This window comes from Megalopta genalis, chromosome 2 (genome assembly GCF_051020955.1).
Source record: "Megalopta genalis isolate 19385.01 chromosome 2, iyMegGena1_principal, whole genome shotgun sequence".
Classification (NCBI taxonomy): Eukaryota; Metazoa; Arthropoda; class Insecta; order Hymenoptera; family Halictidae; genus Megalopta; species Megalopta genalis.
The window spans coordinates 16,074,048-16,089,066 of NC_135014.1; the positions used below are offsets into that span (position 1 = coordinate 16,074,048).

General features: G+C 43.4%; 1 protein-coding gene across 2 annotated transcripts in view; it reads right to left on the reverse strand.

Moving 5' to 3' along the window:
• Window positions 1-4,016: 4,016 nt before the first annotated feature.
• The window catches only part of LOC117219260 (autophagy-related protein 16-1), a 176,284-nt gene continuing 165,281 nt past the window's right edge, over window positions 4,017-15,019 (reverse strand). For both annotated transcript variants that reach the window (XM_076518590.1, XM_033468248.2), the window contains one exon: window positions 4,017-7,972. In XM_076518590.1, the coding sequence (XP_076374705.1) occupies window positions 7,876-7,972 (97 nt within the window). In that variant the 3' untranslated portion in view covers window positions 4,017-7,875. The remainder of the gene's footprint in view (window positions 7,973-15,019) is intronic.

A 15,019-nucleotide genomic window follows, 5' to 3' on the forward strand; every position in this document is an offset into this window, starting at 1 on the left:
GCGAGTTGTCACTTCGCGACCGCATTTCAGTGACTAATGAGCGCTTTTGAAAGCACATTAGGTACTGTCAGATACACGCCACGCTATATGTAGTCGCCGCGAGGAGCGGGGGCGGGCGATTCTGGATACATGCGCGTATACGGCTCGCGAAGAGCCAACACTCCATGTGCAGACTTATTATGTCTCCCGCGCCGATATACTATAAGCGTGTGCGCGTTGCAGAAAAAGGAAGCAACAGCGTGCCCGTGTGTTTTGCGTGTGCGCCGAGGTTTGCTCTCCAACTGAATTGTATAATACAGGGACCGGGTGATACAATTTCACAGCGGCGCGCGAATATCGATGCCGGGAACAAGCAACGGTTCAATTTCGGTCGTGTGGACAAGAAGAATGCGACGCATTTGTCGCGAGTACACCTTGCATAGGGGTTAACAAAACGAGATGTCGAGGTGCGTGCCAGCGCCCCAATTGCATCACTGACTTACAGCTACCGTGGATGCCGTCGAAAGTCAAACGGAGACTTTATTAGTCACTTCGAGAAGATCTCGTTTCAGGGTTTCACACGAATTCTAAACATTTGATTGAGTTTCTCACTTACGAGTGGCAGGTTCGTTCTACGGTAAAGTTTTAGCCAGAGATTGAAAAGGGTCCGAAAATAACTGTTCCAAACTGTTACGACTGAAACAGTTACGAAGAACATCTTATAACTGATATACATATATCTTATAACTGATTACTGTCTCTCTAACTTTTGTAATTTGAAGGAATAAAATCCTTAAAATCCTCGTTTTATACTTGTTATCGAAATCTTATTAATAGTTTCGAAAATATTAAAGGTTCTTTAACTAGTGATTTTGTCAAACTTCATTGACTTTCCCCTGCTGAAATATCTTCACTGATTTTTACTCGCACGAAGTGTGTTAATAATTGTTAATTTTTGGTTCTGAGGTCCAGTTATACATATAGTTCTGCTATACGTAATAAATACAATTGTATTTACTTTATTTATTTAAAGTATGGATACCTTTATATAAATTTGTATCACTTACAAGAAGTAATGCTACGGTCACGAGATAGTTTTTAACAGTTATACAGAGTGGGCCGAAATTTATAGTACAAGCGAGCAGGGGATGATTCTATGTGAAAAAATTAAAAAAAATTTGCCCTTACCCCTCTGCCGAAATGACTGCACCTTCTGAAAAACGGACATTAGATCGCAACTTACAATTTGCAAACACTATCTCGGTCGGAGGCAACTACGGTAAAAGAATAGATGACATCTTTGCAAAAATGAACAAACTTTAAAGTCGATTTTCTCGAAAACTGTATCTCGCATAAAAGAATTATAGCAAATTTTTTTCTTACTTTTTCACGTAGAATCATCCCCTTCTCGGTTGTACTACGAATTCGGGCCCAGTTATATCAGTTATATAGGACCTATACAGAAACCGATATAAGCCAGAATAGACACATATAATAATTATTTTCAACCCTCAATTTTAACTAACTCGTTTAACGATTTCACCGAGTGTGATCTAATAGCTTAACGATCCCGCGTTAATCTTCAGAGGCTGCGACCTCCCTAAAATTGTTTAAAACCAGCTTAAAAAACAGATGTGAAACTTGGTTCTTGATTATGGTCTGTGAAACTGTGTAAAAAAAAAAATACGTGACATGCTGCTTCAACTTCGTACAATATTTCCATCAGCAATATACGAACGATTCCCTCTAAAACAAATACACGCCGAGTACTTATTCCAGCTTTTATCGTTCAGATCGATTTAAATGCATCGCCGTATTTAAACAAGAATGTTAACGACCGTGTACAATCCCGTAAAGTATGGCTACACTGGCAACCGTCGCCCGTAGAATAATTTCATTTTGACGGGTTCCGATATCGCTGAAAGAACCGAAGAAGGTACGCGAGTGTTCGAGTTCGAGGAAGCATCCTCTCCAAGGGTTCTTTACCTTGCGCATTAATGTAAGTAGAGGTAATCAGCGCCACGGCACCGTCGAGAAGGTGTTAGTATCGAAGTTAAATACTTGAACGTACATGTGCAAATGCGCAAGCTGGCGCAGCAGACGCAACAGTTAACAAGGCGTCTTGTTTGGTAGCTGCGAACGGTAGAAATCGCAACGTCAACCGTACGGAATTGATTTTTCCTACAAATAAAACTGTTGTGTTGTGTGTCAACTAGCAATCAGATGCCGAATGACGGGGAGGTGCCGATTGTTGAGCGTACAGAGCCGGCGTTGTTAATAGCGAGCCAAACAACGGGGTCCGACTGAATATGTTTTCATATGTCGTATGTAATCGTCAGATCGTTATTGTGATAGTTGCGAACGGTCCATTGATGCGCTCCATTCCAATGTAGATTGTTTAATGGATTCGCGTCGGTTCTACGTGTCGCTGTGAATAGGTTTTTATCGGCAAAATTACGGAAACGGCAAACAATCGGTCAATTGTGCGCCGTTAATCAATACGAGTTCGACTAAATCTTGTGGCGACACGATTATTAGGTTAGCGAGAGCGATTTTGAGCTATGGCTTCACGATCGCAGCAAGTTGACCGGATTTAAACACTCGATTATTTACTCGATTGTCGAACTACAGTAAATTCACCCTAATTGACGCTCAGATTGTACACGATTATTCGAGTCTTGCGGCTCCTTTTTATAGTTACCGATTGTCCATAACTATAAAAACGAGCCGCAAGGCTCGAACAAAATTGTCCATTTTTATGCACAATCTGAGCGTCAATTAGTAGAATTAACTGTATTTACACTCAATTCTGTTTTCGCACGGTATTTTCGTACACGGTTTCGATTTAACACGATCTAGGAAAATAAATTTAATTTCCTTCCTATACTATTTCATTCGATTTAGCACGGTTAAAAAAAAAGATTTAATTGAAATTTTTTGACGGCAATTATTTTCATAAACGGTCATTTTTTAGATATATTTGGTGCAGTACAATCGAAAAAGTTTCCTTTCAGCTTTTTACGCAACACATATTTAATGAAGAAATATGTCACGCTTTCGAGAGTATAACGTGACATTGAGTGTGTAAACAATAATGGTATTTTAATACATGATATTTTTGTTACACTTTTTTTTCTCTGGAACGTACCTAAAAACAGAAATGGATAGAATCAGTATTGGTTGTATTTTGTTTAACAAATCTAATTTAACGATGACTCGGTGTCGTGCTTCAACAAATGTATTTCTATGGCGAGTTTTTCATCTGCAAGGTTGATGCTGTACAGCGCAGCACGAACATGTCTTGAAACGTTCATGGTTGTAAAGAATATTCGCCAAGCAGGAAACGGGCAGAGGGAAATGTCGATTTTAGAGGATGACTTATTTAGAATGTTTGTTGTTTGCTTTGAAAACCCGCGGAAAGGGGGAACAAAAGATAAAGTACAGCCTGGTTTGTTTCTTTACTATGAAACAGCCTTTCGCTTCATGGTGAATCGAGACATTCTCGGAACGGGGATGGTGTATTCGGGATTTTTAAGAGAGACGGTTGCGGCGTTCTCAGATCTTTGCAAGTTGCCCAGAAAAATCTTCGAATAACAACCTGTTCTGTGGAAGCGTGTCCTTCGGCCGCAACAAAGAAACTTTTTACCTGCCCCGGCACAATGCCAGGTTGAAAAAGGATTTCGTAAAAATGAGAAACACGCATAGAATGTTTCTAGGTTCCTACGTGTCTCGTATTTCCATTAAACCAAAGGCTTGCTAAATAATTGGATCATGGGAATTTCGAGCGAAACTTTCGACGTGCCTGCACACGAAACCGCGTGCCAGATTAAAAACGCGTTCGCGAAAAATACGACGGGAGGCGTGTCCATTAGAAGCTCATCGAGATAATTCGGCCACTTCGGCGAGCCTCGTGGTGACATCGTTTTCTGTTTTTAATTACTTCCGCGTGAAACGTTACCTGGCGTATGCAATACGATTGAAGGCGGCCTGCGATTCGGTTTGACGGGAGAATGATTAATTAAAAGAGCACACGGCGCTTTAAAAAATACAAGAAGGAAACGTTTAATACATATTTACATGTGCGAACAGTGTATACAACGTTTCTGCTGAAATGAATATTAAGGATACAATAAGAATGCAAGATTATAATTGTGCCACGTGCACAATGGCAAAGTAATTACGTAAACCGGGCGCAAACAATAATCTTATTGGTTTCTTGCGCGGAGAACGACGACGTACACCAACGAAATAAAAGTAAACCCAACGAATATTACTAGAAATTGTACGGTTGCATCATTTCCTGAGATCGCGTCGATACTAGTTCATGGAAACGTTAGACACGCCGTAGAAAAAATTGTCGCTAGCGAATGGTCACCGACGAGAACCGATGAGATTCGCATCGATTTGAAACTATATCGATTTAAATCCTGTCTTCGAGTGCAACGCGTACAACTTTACAAAAGACTTATACATTAACAATATCATTCTTTGCGGCGTTATCGTTTCTCTCTACGATAAACAAATGTTAATTACGACGATTCTGTACACAAGTACACCATTACCACATGCAGATTAGAACTGAGAATTACACATCAACGGATTACTTCCTTCTCCATATAGTTTCCAGTGAACGATCAACGAACTTCGCGGAACGAAAGTTCGACAGTTTGCTCGTACGCGAGCAAAGCGAATCGACCAAAACCGAGGGAAATCCGTCGTCGACAGTCACAATGCACTATACGTATTAATACCAGTATCGTGAATGCGTGCAAAGTATCCAAATTAACAAAAGTACGTATCAAAAATATGAAAAGCTATATAAATTGGCATTTCGCGTTTGCTCTATTATTTTCTGTTTGTTTCTTCATTGGCAATCGCGCTGCCACGAATCCACGTACGTGTTATTACGTTTTAGAACCCTTCGGTCTTATCTCTAGACGCCGAGAGATTAACAGTCGCTCGTTATTATTGTGCTGTACGGTGGTGGCGAACTGTTTCAGGTCGAGATACGTAAGCTAGTTAAGCGGAAATACTTTCGTTACGCAAAAGGTACGGTTCAAGAAAGAGTATTCTATTACAATGTTCAACGTAAGCCGCGGAACACAGTGTACATACCATCGTTCGAATACGACGATGAACACGGGGAAACGATGCGTACAAAGTTTCAATCTCATAACAAGGATCCGGAGATTCGATTCTCGAAAACGAACGGGAAAACTGGACAAAATCTTTTGCTGGTAAATATTCTGTTTGTTTGTCAGAGCGTAATTTCGTAACTTTTTACCATGGTGATGCTGATCGCAGGATTAGGGATCGAACTACGGACTTTACGCGTTCAAGCGACTGACAAAAATTGCTTCGTAAAAATTACAAGATAGAATTTATTCAAATATTTCACAATTTCTATAATAGTTGTAACAGTCGTTTTATAATAGTATGCCTGAGTAGAGAAAAATATATTCAACTATTTTTAATGGAAACAGCTCTATGACTTCAATAATTATGAAATAAAATGCATCAGAAATCGGTCATCTGATCGGCAATGGTAGGGTCTGTGTTAAACATATTCACGAATGCCTAAAATTTTGTGCTCACAGGAGCTTCGAAAAGTGATCGAATACATTTTCTGCTATTCTTCGAGACGTTTGAATTTTTGGCATGTTCTATAAATACATGTCACCAACTTTCCATCCATTGTATCCTGCTAAAGTCTTTGAATAATTTCGAGTCGCCCGATGCTCAACATTGCAATAAGAAAAAATTAATTTCGCAATGTAACGGAGTCGCGATTGAAATCGAAGCAGCGAGAGCTCCGTGGATCTTGAAAGAAAGTTGAACGTGTGTTTTTGCGCTTGTCCGAGTGCTCCGATTGTTTGCACCGTTCATCCGGCTAACTGTGCCGAGTACCGAGTTTATGACTCTTGATGAAACTGAAAGAAAGTACGAGGGAAAGTCAAATTCCCTTGAACTGCAGTCGCGTTTGAGAGGGAGCAAGGACGCGTGGAGACTTCCTCCAGTGCTTCGACATGTAACGCAGATAGGACAAACAGTTTTATTGGAACCGTTCAGTCTGATTCACATTTTTAACGGGCATTTACGAATTTGATTTCTTTGAAAGGGTATTTTCATCCAGGTTTCCTCGAATGGTAAATTGTAGGGAGGAGCTCGAAACTTTGTAGGAACCGGTTCGCTCGGTGTTGTTAACAAACACTGGCAGTGTGACGAACACTGATGATTGCTTAACATGAAACAGTCCATACTGAGCGACCGATTGTTGTGTACGTCACCGTGCAGCGAATACAACGTTCGGCACAATGTGGCACGTCGCTCGATATCGGTACGCTAAACCTAAGAAATCTCGTTACAACGCAATTCACTTGGTATCGCTATTATGTTTATTGTGGTTCGTCGCTTAACGATTAGGTACATCCGCTTCCTATGCATATCAGACTTACGGCGAGCGAGTAGACTCGACATCGCGGTTGCTACATATGATCATTTTCGAAAGCAAATAGCGGCCTCGGGACTCGGTCTACGAGAAAAATCCGGAGAAATATTGTGCGCGGCCTGTCATCCGTTGCGAACGTACAACCGAACTGTAGAGGAAGAATAACTTCGAACAACGAGTACAAATGCGTTTGATCCCTCTTGCACTGATCGGATTCGTTCGATCCTGAAACCTTAATTTTTATCTATGCTTTTCATCGTACAAATATAAGAATTAGTCTAGTATTAACAAGTTGCATGTATTACAACCTAGTAATGCTTCCCGTACGTTAGAGCATCCCGTATCCGAGCACTCTAAGTTCGCAGCATGAAATTCTACAAACTTCTGCACAAAACACGTTATTTTTAGTTTCCACATCTGGCCCATTACAAATGAAAATCACAGTGTTTCCGTAATTCTTTAAGAGAAAATTTCATGGAAACGAGCTGTGGGAGATCGACCAAATTTTAGTAGCAGCTTTGAGGAGTATATCGAAGCGAATTCCCAGCTGTACGGGAGAGCGCGGCTCAATTTGGACCAGCAACGTTCAAATTCGATCTAATTTACGATTCCTAGTCGATTAATAACGTTGCAAGTATTTTAGACGCTGCCTTGAAATTCAACAATTCTCACCCACGTTCCACGATTTCCAGACAAAGAATAAGTGGAAACGTTTATTCAAACTTCGCCCGCATCCGAAAAGTTAACCAACGTTTTCTCAGATATCCGCGATCGTGGACTTCTGCGCGAAGTTCGGACACGGAATGCCCCGTTGCGTTTGATTTCGACTCGAGAGTCAGTTTAACGCCGAGACTAGAACTGCAACGGCCGTTCGAACGGTACGCGAGGATTGACAGGAATATGTAAAAGAGAAACGGGTGCATTTGACGAAACCCAACAAAGTGGAGGACCGAAAACGTTTCGTGTTTTTCCAGCAACAGGGACGATCGAGTCTCCCGGTACAGACGATTGAAACACGGCGAACAGTCTCTTACAAGTAGAACAAACGTGTCCAGTGAATCTCAAAAAAAAATGAACGAAAAAAAATAGAAATAAAAGAGTAACTACAACAGGTTGTTGTCGAATTCCCCGTGGCAGGGGTGGAAAGAAATCTTGACAGCGTTCGAGGGGGGAGGTAACAATCTGTGCAGTTTTACGTACAACAGAACCCACTGTTGTTTGAAATCCTCGAAACGGTGTCTTTCGCGAACTGGCACACCCCGAACTCGCTGATTTTCATTATCCTGCGACGCTGTATGTCCTTTGTGGCTCCGATACCACGCGGACCACCGCACGTGCTCGTGCTTCTATTTTATTTTACTCGGTTCGGTAAACGTCCACCCCGGCACAAAAGAACGCGTTGACCTCCGTGCGTGAAACAATCGTCCGTTTCGGGATCACTGGTCCTATCAAACATGATCGCCCCACACCGTCACCGTTTTTGCTCGGTCCACCGATGCCAGATAGGTGCCTTGAGGATGCCAGGACACTGCTGTCACCACCGCCCTGCAACATACCATGCAACAGATCAATTAGGGTTCCCCGATTTTCGATGAATCGGTGTCACACGATTCGAATCAGACGTATGTCTTTTTCAGCAACAGGGAAAATCAGATTTTCTGTGTAATCATTTCACGGCTTTCACTGTAGTCATCACAAAATTAACCCTTTACACTCGAGTGGCGATTCTACGGCACCGCTAAAAATTGTTATATCGCGTTTTAAAATCACTCTTACATTATCAAATTTATTTATATTCAAAAAGCTGCTAAAACAAGACTGAATTTCATATGCATAAAATGGTCTAAATCATATAAAATGGAAATATTGTAGATCCGGGAAACTATCTTGAATTCAGAAATAAAACAGCTTAGAGCACAAAGGGTTAATTCGATGAATTCTATAATATTGGTAAAAATAATGTTAAAAACTAATCGATGTCTTTCCTAGACAATTGTCTTAAAAATGTATATATTGTACGACATTTAGTAATTTTTTGGATGCATGAACAGCATCTCCGAGTAACAGCCTCTGCACATAAATTCTCCCATACGATTTTATTTAGTAAATGAATGTCAATGGCAAAGATCCCGATCAAAGTACTGTAAAATCGTGACACAAAATCGTAGATTAACTTTTGAGATGTAATTGTAAAGAGGAGACATCCCTCTTTAAGATCGGATCGAAACGAATTTGGAAAAAGATTTGTTAAATTCCGTGGAGTAATTTGAATTTGCAGAATTCGAAGAGCCGTGGCTTCAGTTCCCCATTCTGTGTTGTAATAAAAAAAAGGAGTCATTAAAGAAAAAAAATTGAGTCCAAGGGCGCGGAAGCACAGATTTTCCGCCTCTAAAACGAGCACAAACGTTTAATTAATTTCGTGGAGTAGCGTATAAAACGAATCGGTTGTTCCGCAAACTCGAGCAGCCCCGGAAGTTTTGCATTTCTTTGGAGCGGCGCTATAAAACGAGGTAACCGCGGCATCGCAGCGTACGAAGTTCGGAAACGATTACTCCCATGAATAGAGAGATATCAAAGAACTGATAGTGACCGGAGCCGCCGGTTATGCGGGCATCTGCGACGGGTGCCGAATCGTTCTCGCTAAAGATTCCATTTGAATGTCGAAACACACAGAGCGGCACGTAATTTTCTGGTCCAAGCGGCTTCGCTTGTGTAGCAAAAGGTCTATAAAACCTGAATTCCCGGGGGGTGATTCACAGGGTTCCGTGGAATCGTAAAAGGGTGTTCCTGCGCGAGGACAAACGCGCTGAAATGACGTACCTTTCGAGAGTCCCGAGTAAAACTTCGCGGAGAGATCGCGCCCCGACGAAACGCACATAAACCAGCTGTATATTTTCGAATACTATAAAGGTCAAGTACAACCGGCGAGCGAACGATGTGCTAAAGAAAAATTAGATTCATAAAAATATGATTAAAAAGTTTATGCGGTGCTTGCCCTCCCGCCCCCTCTCGTAAAGGATCAAGTCTCTATTGGAGACGGTTCTCGACGGGCGCATCTAAAATTGCTTTTAATATAGCGGGACCCTTATCGTTTCGACACACAGTCTCTTCCCATTTGTAGAAAGATGAAGAATCCTCCCAAAGTCCAGGCATATTGTTAGCTATGCGCATACACGATTGCACACTTTAATAAATATACATATGCTTGCTCAATGAAACCCCTCGCGAGCTGCGCTCTACGGCGGATTCTTTGTTTATCGTCGGGACTGAATCTTCCCGACAAGTCGCGTCGGCCGCTGCAGAAATTTATCTGCCTAATCAACCAATCTGCAAATCGGCGAGCGAACGTCGGCATGCGATGAAAATTCATGGGTTTCATTCGCGACTTCTTCGTGATTCACTGTTTAACATTTCACCCGTTCGGGATAGCGTTGCCCGCTGTTTATAGGAAATTATTGTATTATTGTATTATTGTATAGTATTATAAATTATTATATAGTATTATATAGTATAGCATTATTATATAGTATTATAAATTATTGTATTATTATATAGCTATTGCGTTTTAGAAGGTGTACGAACACTTTTATGGGCCACTGTACGTATTGTCTATTTTCGAAAGATAAAGGAATTGTGACTATGCTGGGTACTTGGGATTCTATCTTAGGATAGAAGTAGAACACAAAATATAAATAGGAATATGCGTCGCATCGCACTTATTTTTCAGTTTAGGCTGCGAATTTTTATACAGCATAAAGATATTCCAAAACGATTGTAAGAAATGGAAATCAAATAAAAATAAGTTGTTTCGTTTGATAACTTAAATTATTTTAAAGTAGTGTAATCATTTTATAAAACTCTTCTAATGTCTACAAAATGTTGCTGGTCTTATTCGCGTATTTTCACATCGAATGCATCCTTCTGCAGGTTATACTTGCCAAACAATTATAGCTACGCTTGTTATAGGAATACCAGCCCGCCAAATTTCGTTAAAACCGATGTGAGCCATGTCTGACGCACCCCTTGTAAGATCGAGAAACCGTAACTCACGGACAGGGATGATATCTCTTGCGGCCAGTGGCGCAATTAAACGGTCAAAACATCGGTTCGATCGGTTCTTCTTTCTGCTCGGTGCATCGTTCTCGCCTTAAATCTCAACACGTTCGTGTTATCGGTGATGGAAAAAAGAAAGCGATGCGATGAATAGGACGCGACGCAATGAAAGGAAAAGCGAAACAAAGAGAGGGGCCGGGAGGGAACGCGGGAAAAGTAACGGTCGGGGAAATACCGTTCGAAAAAGCTTATTTCCAGGCTCCTTTGGCAAAAACGGATAGGTCTCCTTTATCACCGTCGCAATATACACCGGGAGCTGCGCGTAGGTAGTCGGTTGCTCGCGAAGGTATCCCCCGGATACGAGGCGGGACACTTTGAAAAATATGGTCGTTGTCATGGTTGGTAGCGATGCCTGTGGCGGCGACAGCGGTCGTCGTTCTCGACGGGCGGTCGTCGCGACGCGCGTTCCCGCTGAATACTTTTTCTCTCCCCCTGTTGTTGTTCCATCCTATATAAACCCGGCTTTTTGTCAGAAACAAAGTTTACGTACTCGCCGGCATGTCGGTCACTCGTCGTCGTCGTTCTCGTTCTCGTTCACGTTCTCGGTCTCGGTCTCATCCTCGTCTATGCAGCCAGACCAGCCTTCGGCTGGTTGCTCCTTTTTCCCACTCATTTATCGCTTGAACTGTTTGCTTTGTACCCGGCGCCGCGGCGATCGAAGTTTCGTCAACATTTTATCCAGATTTCCACAGCGGTGTTCTGCTCATCTAATTATCCGCAGGCTCCGATATATCCCCCGCGAACACACGTTTCCCCCGCGCACTCGAGGACCTTTTTCTAACGCGATATTTATCGGCTCTACCGCAGACGATTCCTTCTTTCGACACTCCACCGCCGGTATTTGTCTTCCCGGCGTGGGCAAATGTGTGTGAAACGTGTGTACACATTCCTGATAGGATATTCTGTGTACACTGGATGTATTATTGTTCGGGAAGGCCCCTCGACAGATCACTAGGAATGCGAATATCTCAAAAATTGCTGGCCGGCCGTTTTTTGCGCACCCGTGGTGTGCCGTTTAACGGGAAACTTTTGCAATAAATCTTGAAAACAGTTTCTGATTCAATTGTTAAAATTCTATCAAAGTATGGAAAAGAATGATTTTTCGCGGACCTAATATTTATGCTTCGATAGTTTATCTTTATCTCGAGTTGCTTAGTAGTTGATTCTGTTTAAACATTAGACAGTAAGATAGACAAGAGAGTACCAGAAGGTTTCATTAGCGAAAGAAATTCTTATAATTCTTATTAAACAGCTAGAAATAATAAATGTATCGACAGAATATTTTCGATGTAACGATTCTTCAATAAATTCGTTCTTTAAAAATCACTTTGTATGTTCGACATTATTAATTACATCCTTTACGAAACGATATGACGAAATAGCCACGAGAATATTTAATAAAATCATCGGCAAGAAGAGTTCTCATAAATATTAAACATCGAAACGCAATCAATTTATTAACGAAGCTCGAAACATTCGTGCTCGAAAAATTACTCCATGTGTCTGATTCTACCGATTATTTTCACTAACAAATTAAATGGCAAAATAGCCGGTGGAGTGCTTGACCATACTTCTAACAAATAGAATTGTTGCAAATATTAAGAAGCGAGAAATAGTAAATTTATTAACGAAGGAAATTTGATTTAATAACTCATCGATCGATTTGTGTAAGTCTCTTGTTAATTACACCTCGTTGGTACTTTTCATAAGCAATTTAAGCGATGAAATAATTTATCGGGCACCGGATAGCATTAGTGCAAAACAAATTATCGCGAATATTAAATAATTGAAAATAATCGCAGTAATCGATATTATCGATCGCCGTCGATCGCGCGATCGTCGATCGTCAAAGTCATTGGGGGGGGGGGGGGTGCCCATCGTGCTCGCTCGGCTCAAAGTCAAAGCTCAATCAGTCGGGACTTGACTAATGGTGGAATCAGACGTGTTTCAAGACAGCTCTTCCAACAATGTCGATCGTCAAAGTCATTGGGGGGGGGGGGGTGTACCCTTCGTGCTCGCTCGGCTGAATGTCAAAACTCAATCAGTCGGGACTTGACTGATGGTGGAATCAGACGTGTTTCAAGACAGCTCTTCCAATAATGTCGATCGTCAAAGTCATTGGGGGGGGGGGGGGGTGTACCCTTCGTGCTCGCTCGGCTGAATGTCAAAACTCAATCAGTCGGGACTTGACTGATGGTGGAATCAGACGTGTTTCAAGACAGCTCTTCCAATAATGTCGATCGTCAAAGTCATTGGGGGGGGGCGTGGGGGGAGAGTGTACCCTTCGTGCTCGCTCGGCTGAATGTCAAAGCTCAATCAGTCGGGACTTGACTGATGGTGGAATCAGACGTGTTTCAAGACAGCTCTTCCAATAATGTCGATCGTCAAAGTCATTGGGGGGGGGGTGGGGGGGGGGGGTGTACCGTTCGTGCTCGCTCGGCTGAATGTCAAAGCTCAATCAGTCGGGACTTGACTGATGGTGGAATCAGACGTGTTTCAAGACAGCTCTTCCAATAATGTCGATCGTCAAAGTCATTGGGGGGGGGGGCGTGGGGGGAGAGTGTACCCTTCGTGCTCGCTCGGCTGAATGTCAAAGCTCAATCAGTCGGGACTTGACTGATGGTGGAATCAGACGTGTTTCAAGACAGCTCTTCCAATAATGTCGATCGTCAAAGTCATTGGGGGGGGGGGGCGTGGGGGGAGAGTGTACCCTTCGTGCTCGCTCGGCTGAATGTCAAAGCTCAATCAGTCGGGACTTGACTGATGGTGGAATCAGACGTGTTTCAAGACAGCTCTTCCAATAATGTCGATCGTCAAAGTCATTGGGGGGGGGCGTGGGGGGAGAGTGTACCCTTCGTGCTCGCTCGGCTGAATGTCAAAGCTCAATCAGTCGGGACTTGACTGATGGTGGAATCAGACGTGTTTCAAGACAGCTCTTCCAATAATGTCGATCGTCAAAGTCATTGGGGGGGGGCGTGGGGGGAGAGTGTACCCTTCGTGCTCGCTCGGCTGAATGTCAAAGCTCAATCAGTCGGGACTTGACTGATGGTGGAATCAGACGTGTTTCAAGACAGCTCTTCCAATAATGTCGATCGTCAAAGTCATTGGGGGGGGGGGGTGGGGGGGGGGGTGTACCGTTCGTGCTCGCTCGGCTGAATGTCAAAGCTCAATCAGTCGGGACTTGACTGATGGTGGAATCAGACGTGTTTCAAGACAGCTCTTCCAATAATGTCGATCGTCAAAGTCATTGGGGGGGGGGGGGCGTGGGGGGAGAGTGTACCCTTCGTGCTCGCTCGGCTGAATGTCAAAGCTCAATCAGTCGGGACTTGACTGATGGTGGAATCAGACGTGTTTCAAGACAGCTCTTCCAATAATGTCGATCGTCAAAGTCATTGGGGGGGGGGGCGTGGGGGGAGAGTGTACCCTTCGTGCTCGCTCGGCTGAATGTCAAAGCTCAATCAGTCGGGACTTGACTGATGGTGGAATCAGACGTGTTTCAAGACAGCTCTTCCAATAATGTCGATCGTCAAAGTCATTGGGGGGGGGCGTGGGGGGAGAGTGTACCCTTCGTGCTCGCTCGGCTGAATGTCAAAGCTCAATCAGTCGGGACTTGACTGATGGTGGAATCAGACGTGTTTCAAGACAGCTCTTCCAATAATGTCGATCGTCAAAGTCATTGGGGGGGGGCGTGGGGGGAGAGTGTACCCTTCGTGCTCGCTCGGCTGAATGTCAAAGCTCAATCAGTCGGGACTTGACTGATGGTGGAATCAGACGTGTTTCAAGACAGCTCTTCCAATAATGTCGATCGTCAAAGTCATTGGGGGGGGGGGTGGGGGGGGGTGTACCGTTCGTGCTCGCTCGGCTGAATGTCAAAGCTCAATCAGTCGGGACTTGACTGATGGTGGAATCAGACGTGTTTCAAGACAGCTCTTCCAATAATGTCGATCGTCAAAGTCATTGGGGGGGGGGCGTGGGGGGAGAGTGTACCCTTCGTGCTCGCTCGGCTGAATGTCAAAGCTCAATCAGTCGGGACTTGACTGATGGTGGAATCAGACGTGTTTCAAGACAGCTCTTCCAATAATGTCGATCGTCAAAGTCATTGGGGGGGGGGGGCGTGGGGGGAGAGTGTACACTTCGTGCTCGCTCGGCTGAATGTCAAAGCTCAATCAGTCGGGACTTGACTGATGGTGGAATCAGACGTGTTTCAAGACAGCTCTTCCAATAATGTCGATCGTCAAAGTCATTGGGGGGGTGGGGGGGGGTGTACCCTTCGTGCTCGCTCGGCTGAATGTCAAAGCTCAATCAGTCGGGACTTGACTGATGGTGGAATCAGACGTGTTTCAAGACAGCTCTTCCAATAATGTCGATCGTCAAAGTCATTGGGGGGGGGGTGGGGGGGGGTGTACCGTTCGTGCTCGCTCGGCTGAATGTCAAAGCTCAATCAGTCGGGACTTGACTGATGGTGGAATCAGACGTGTT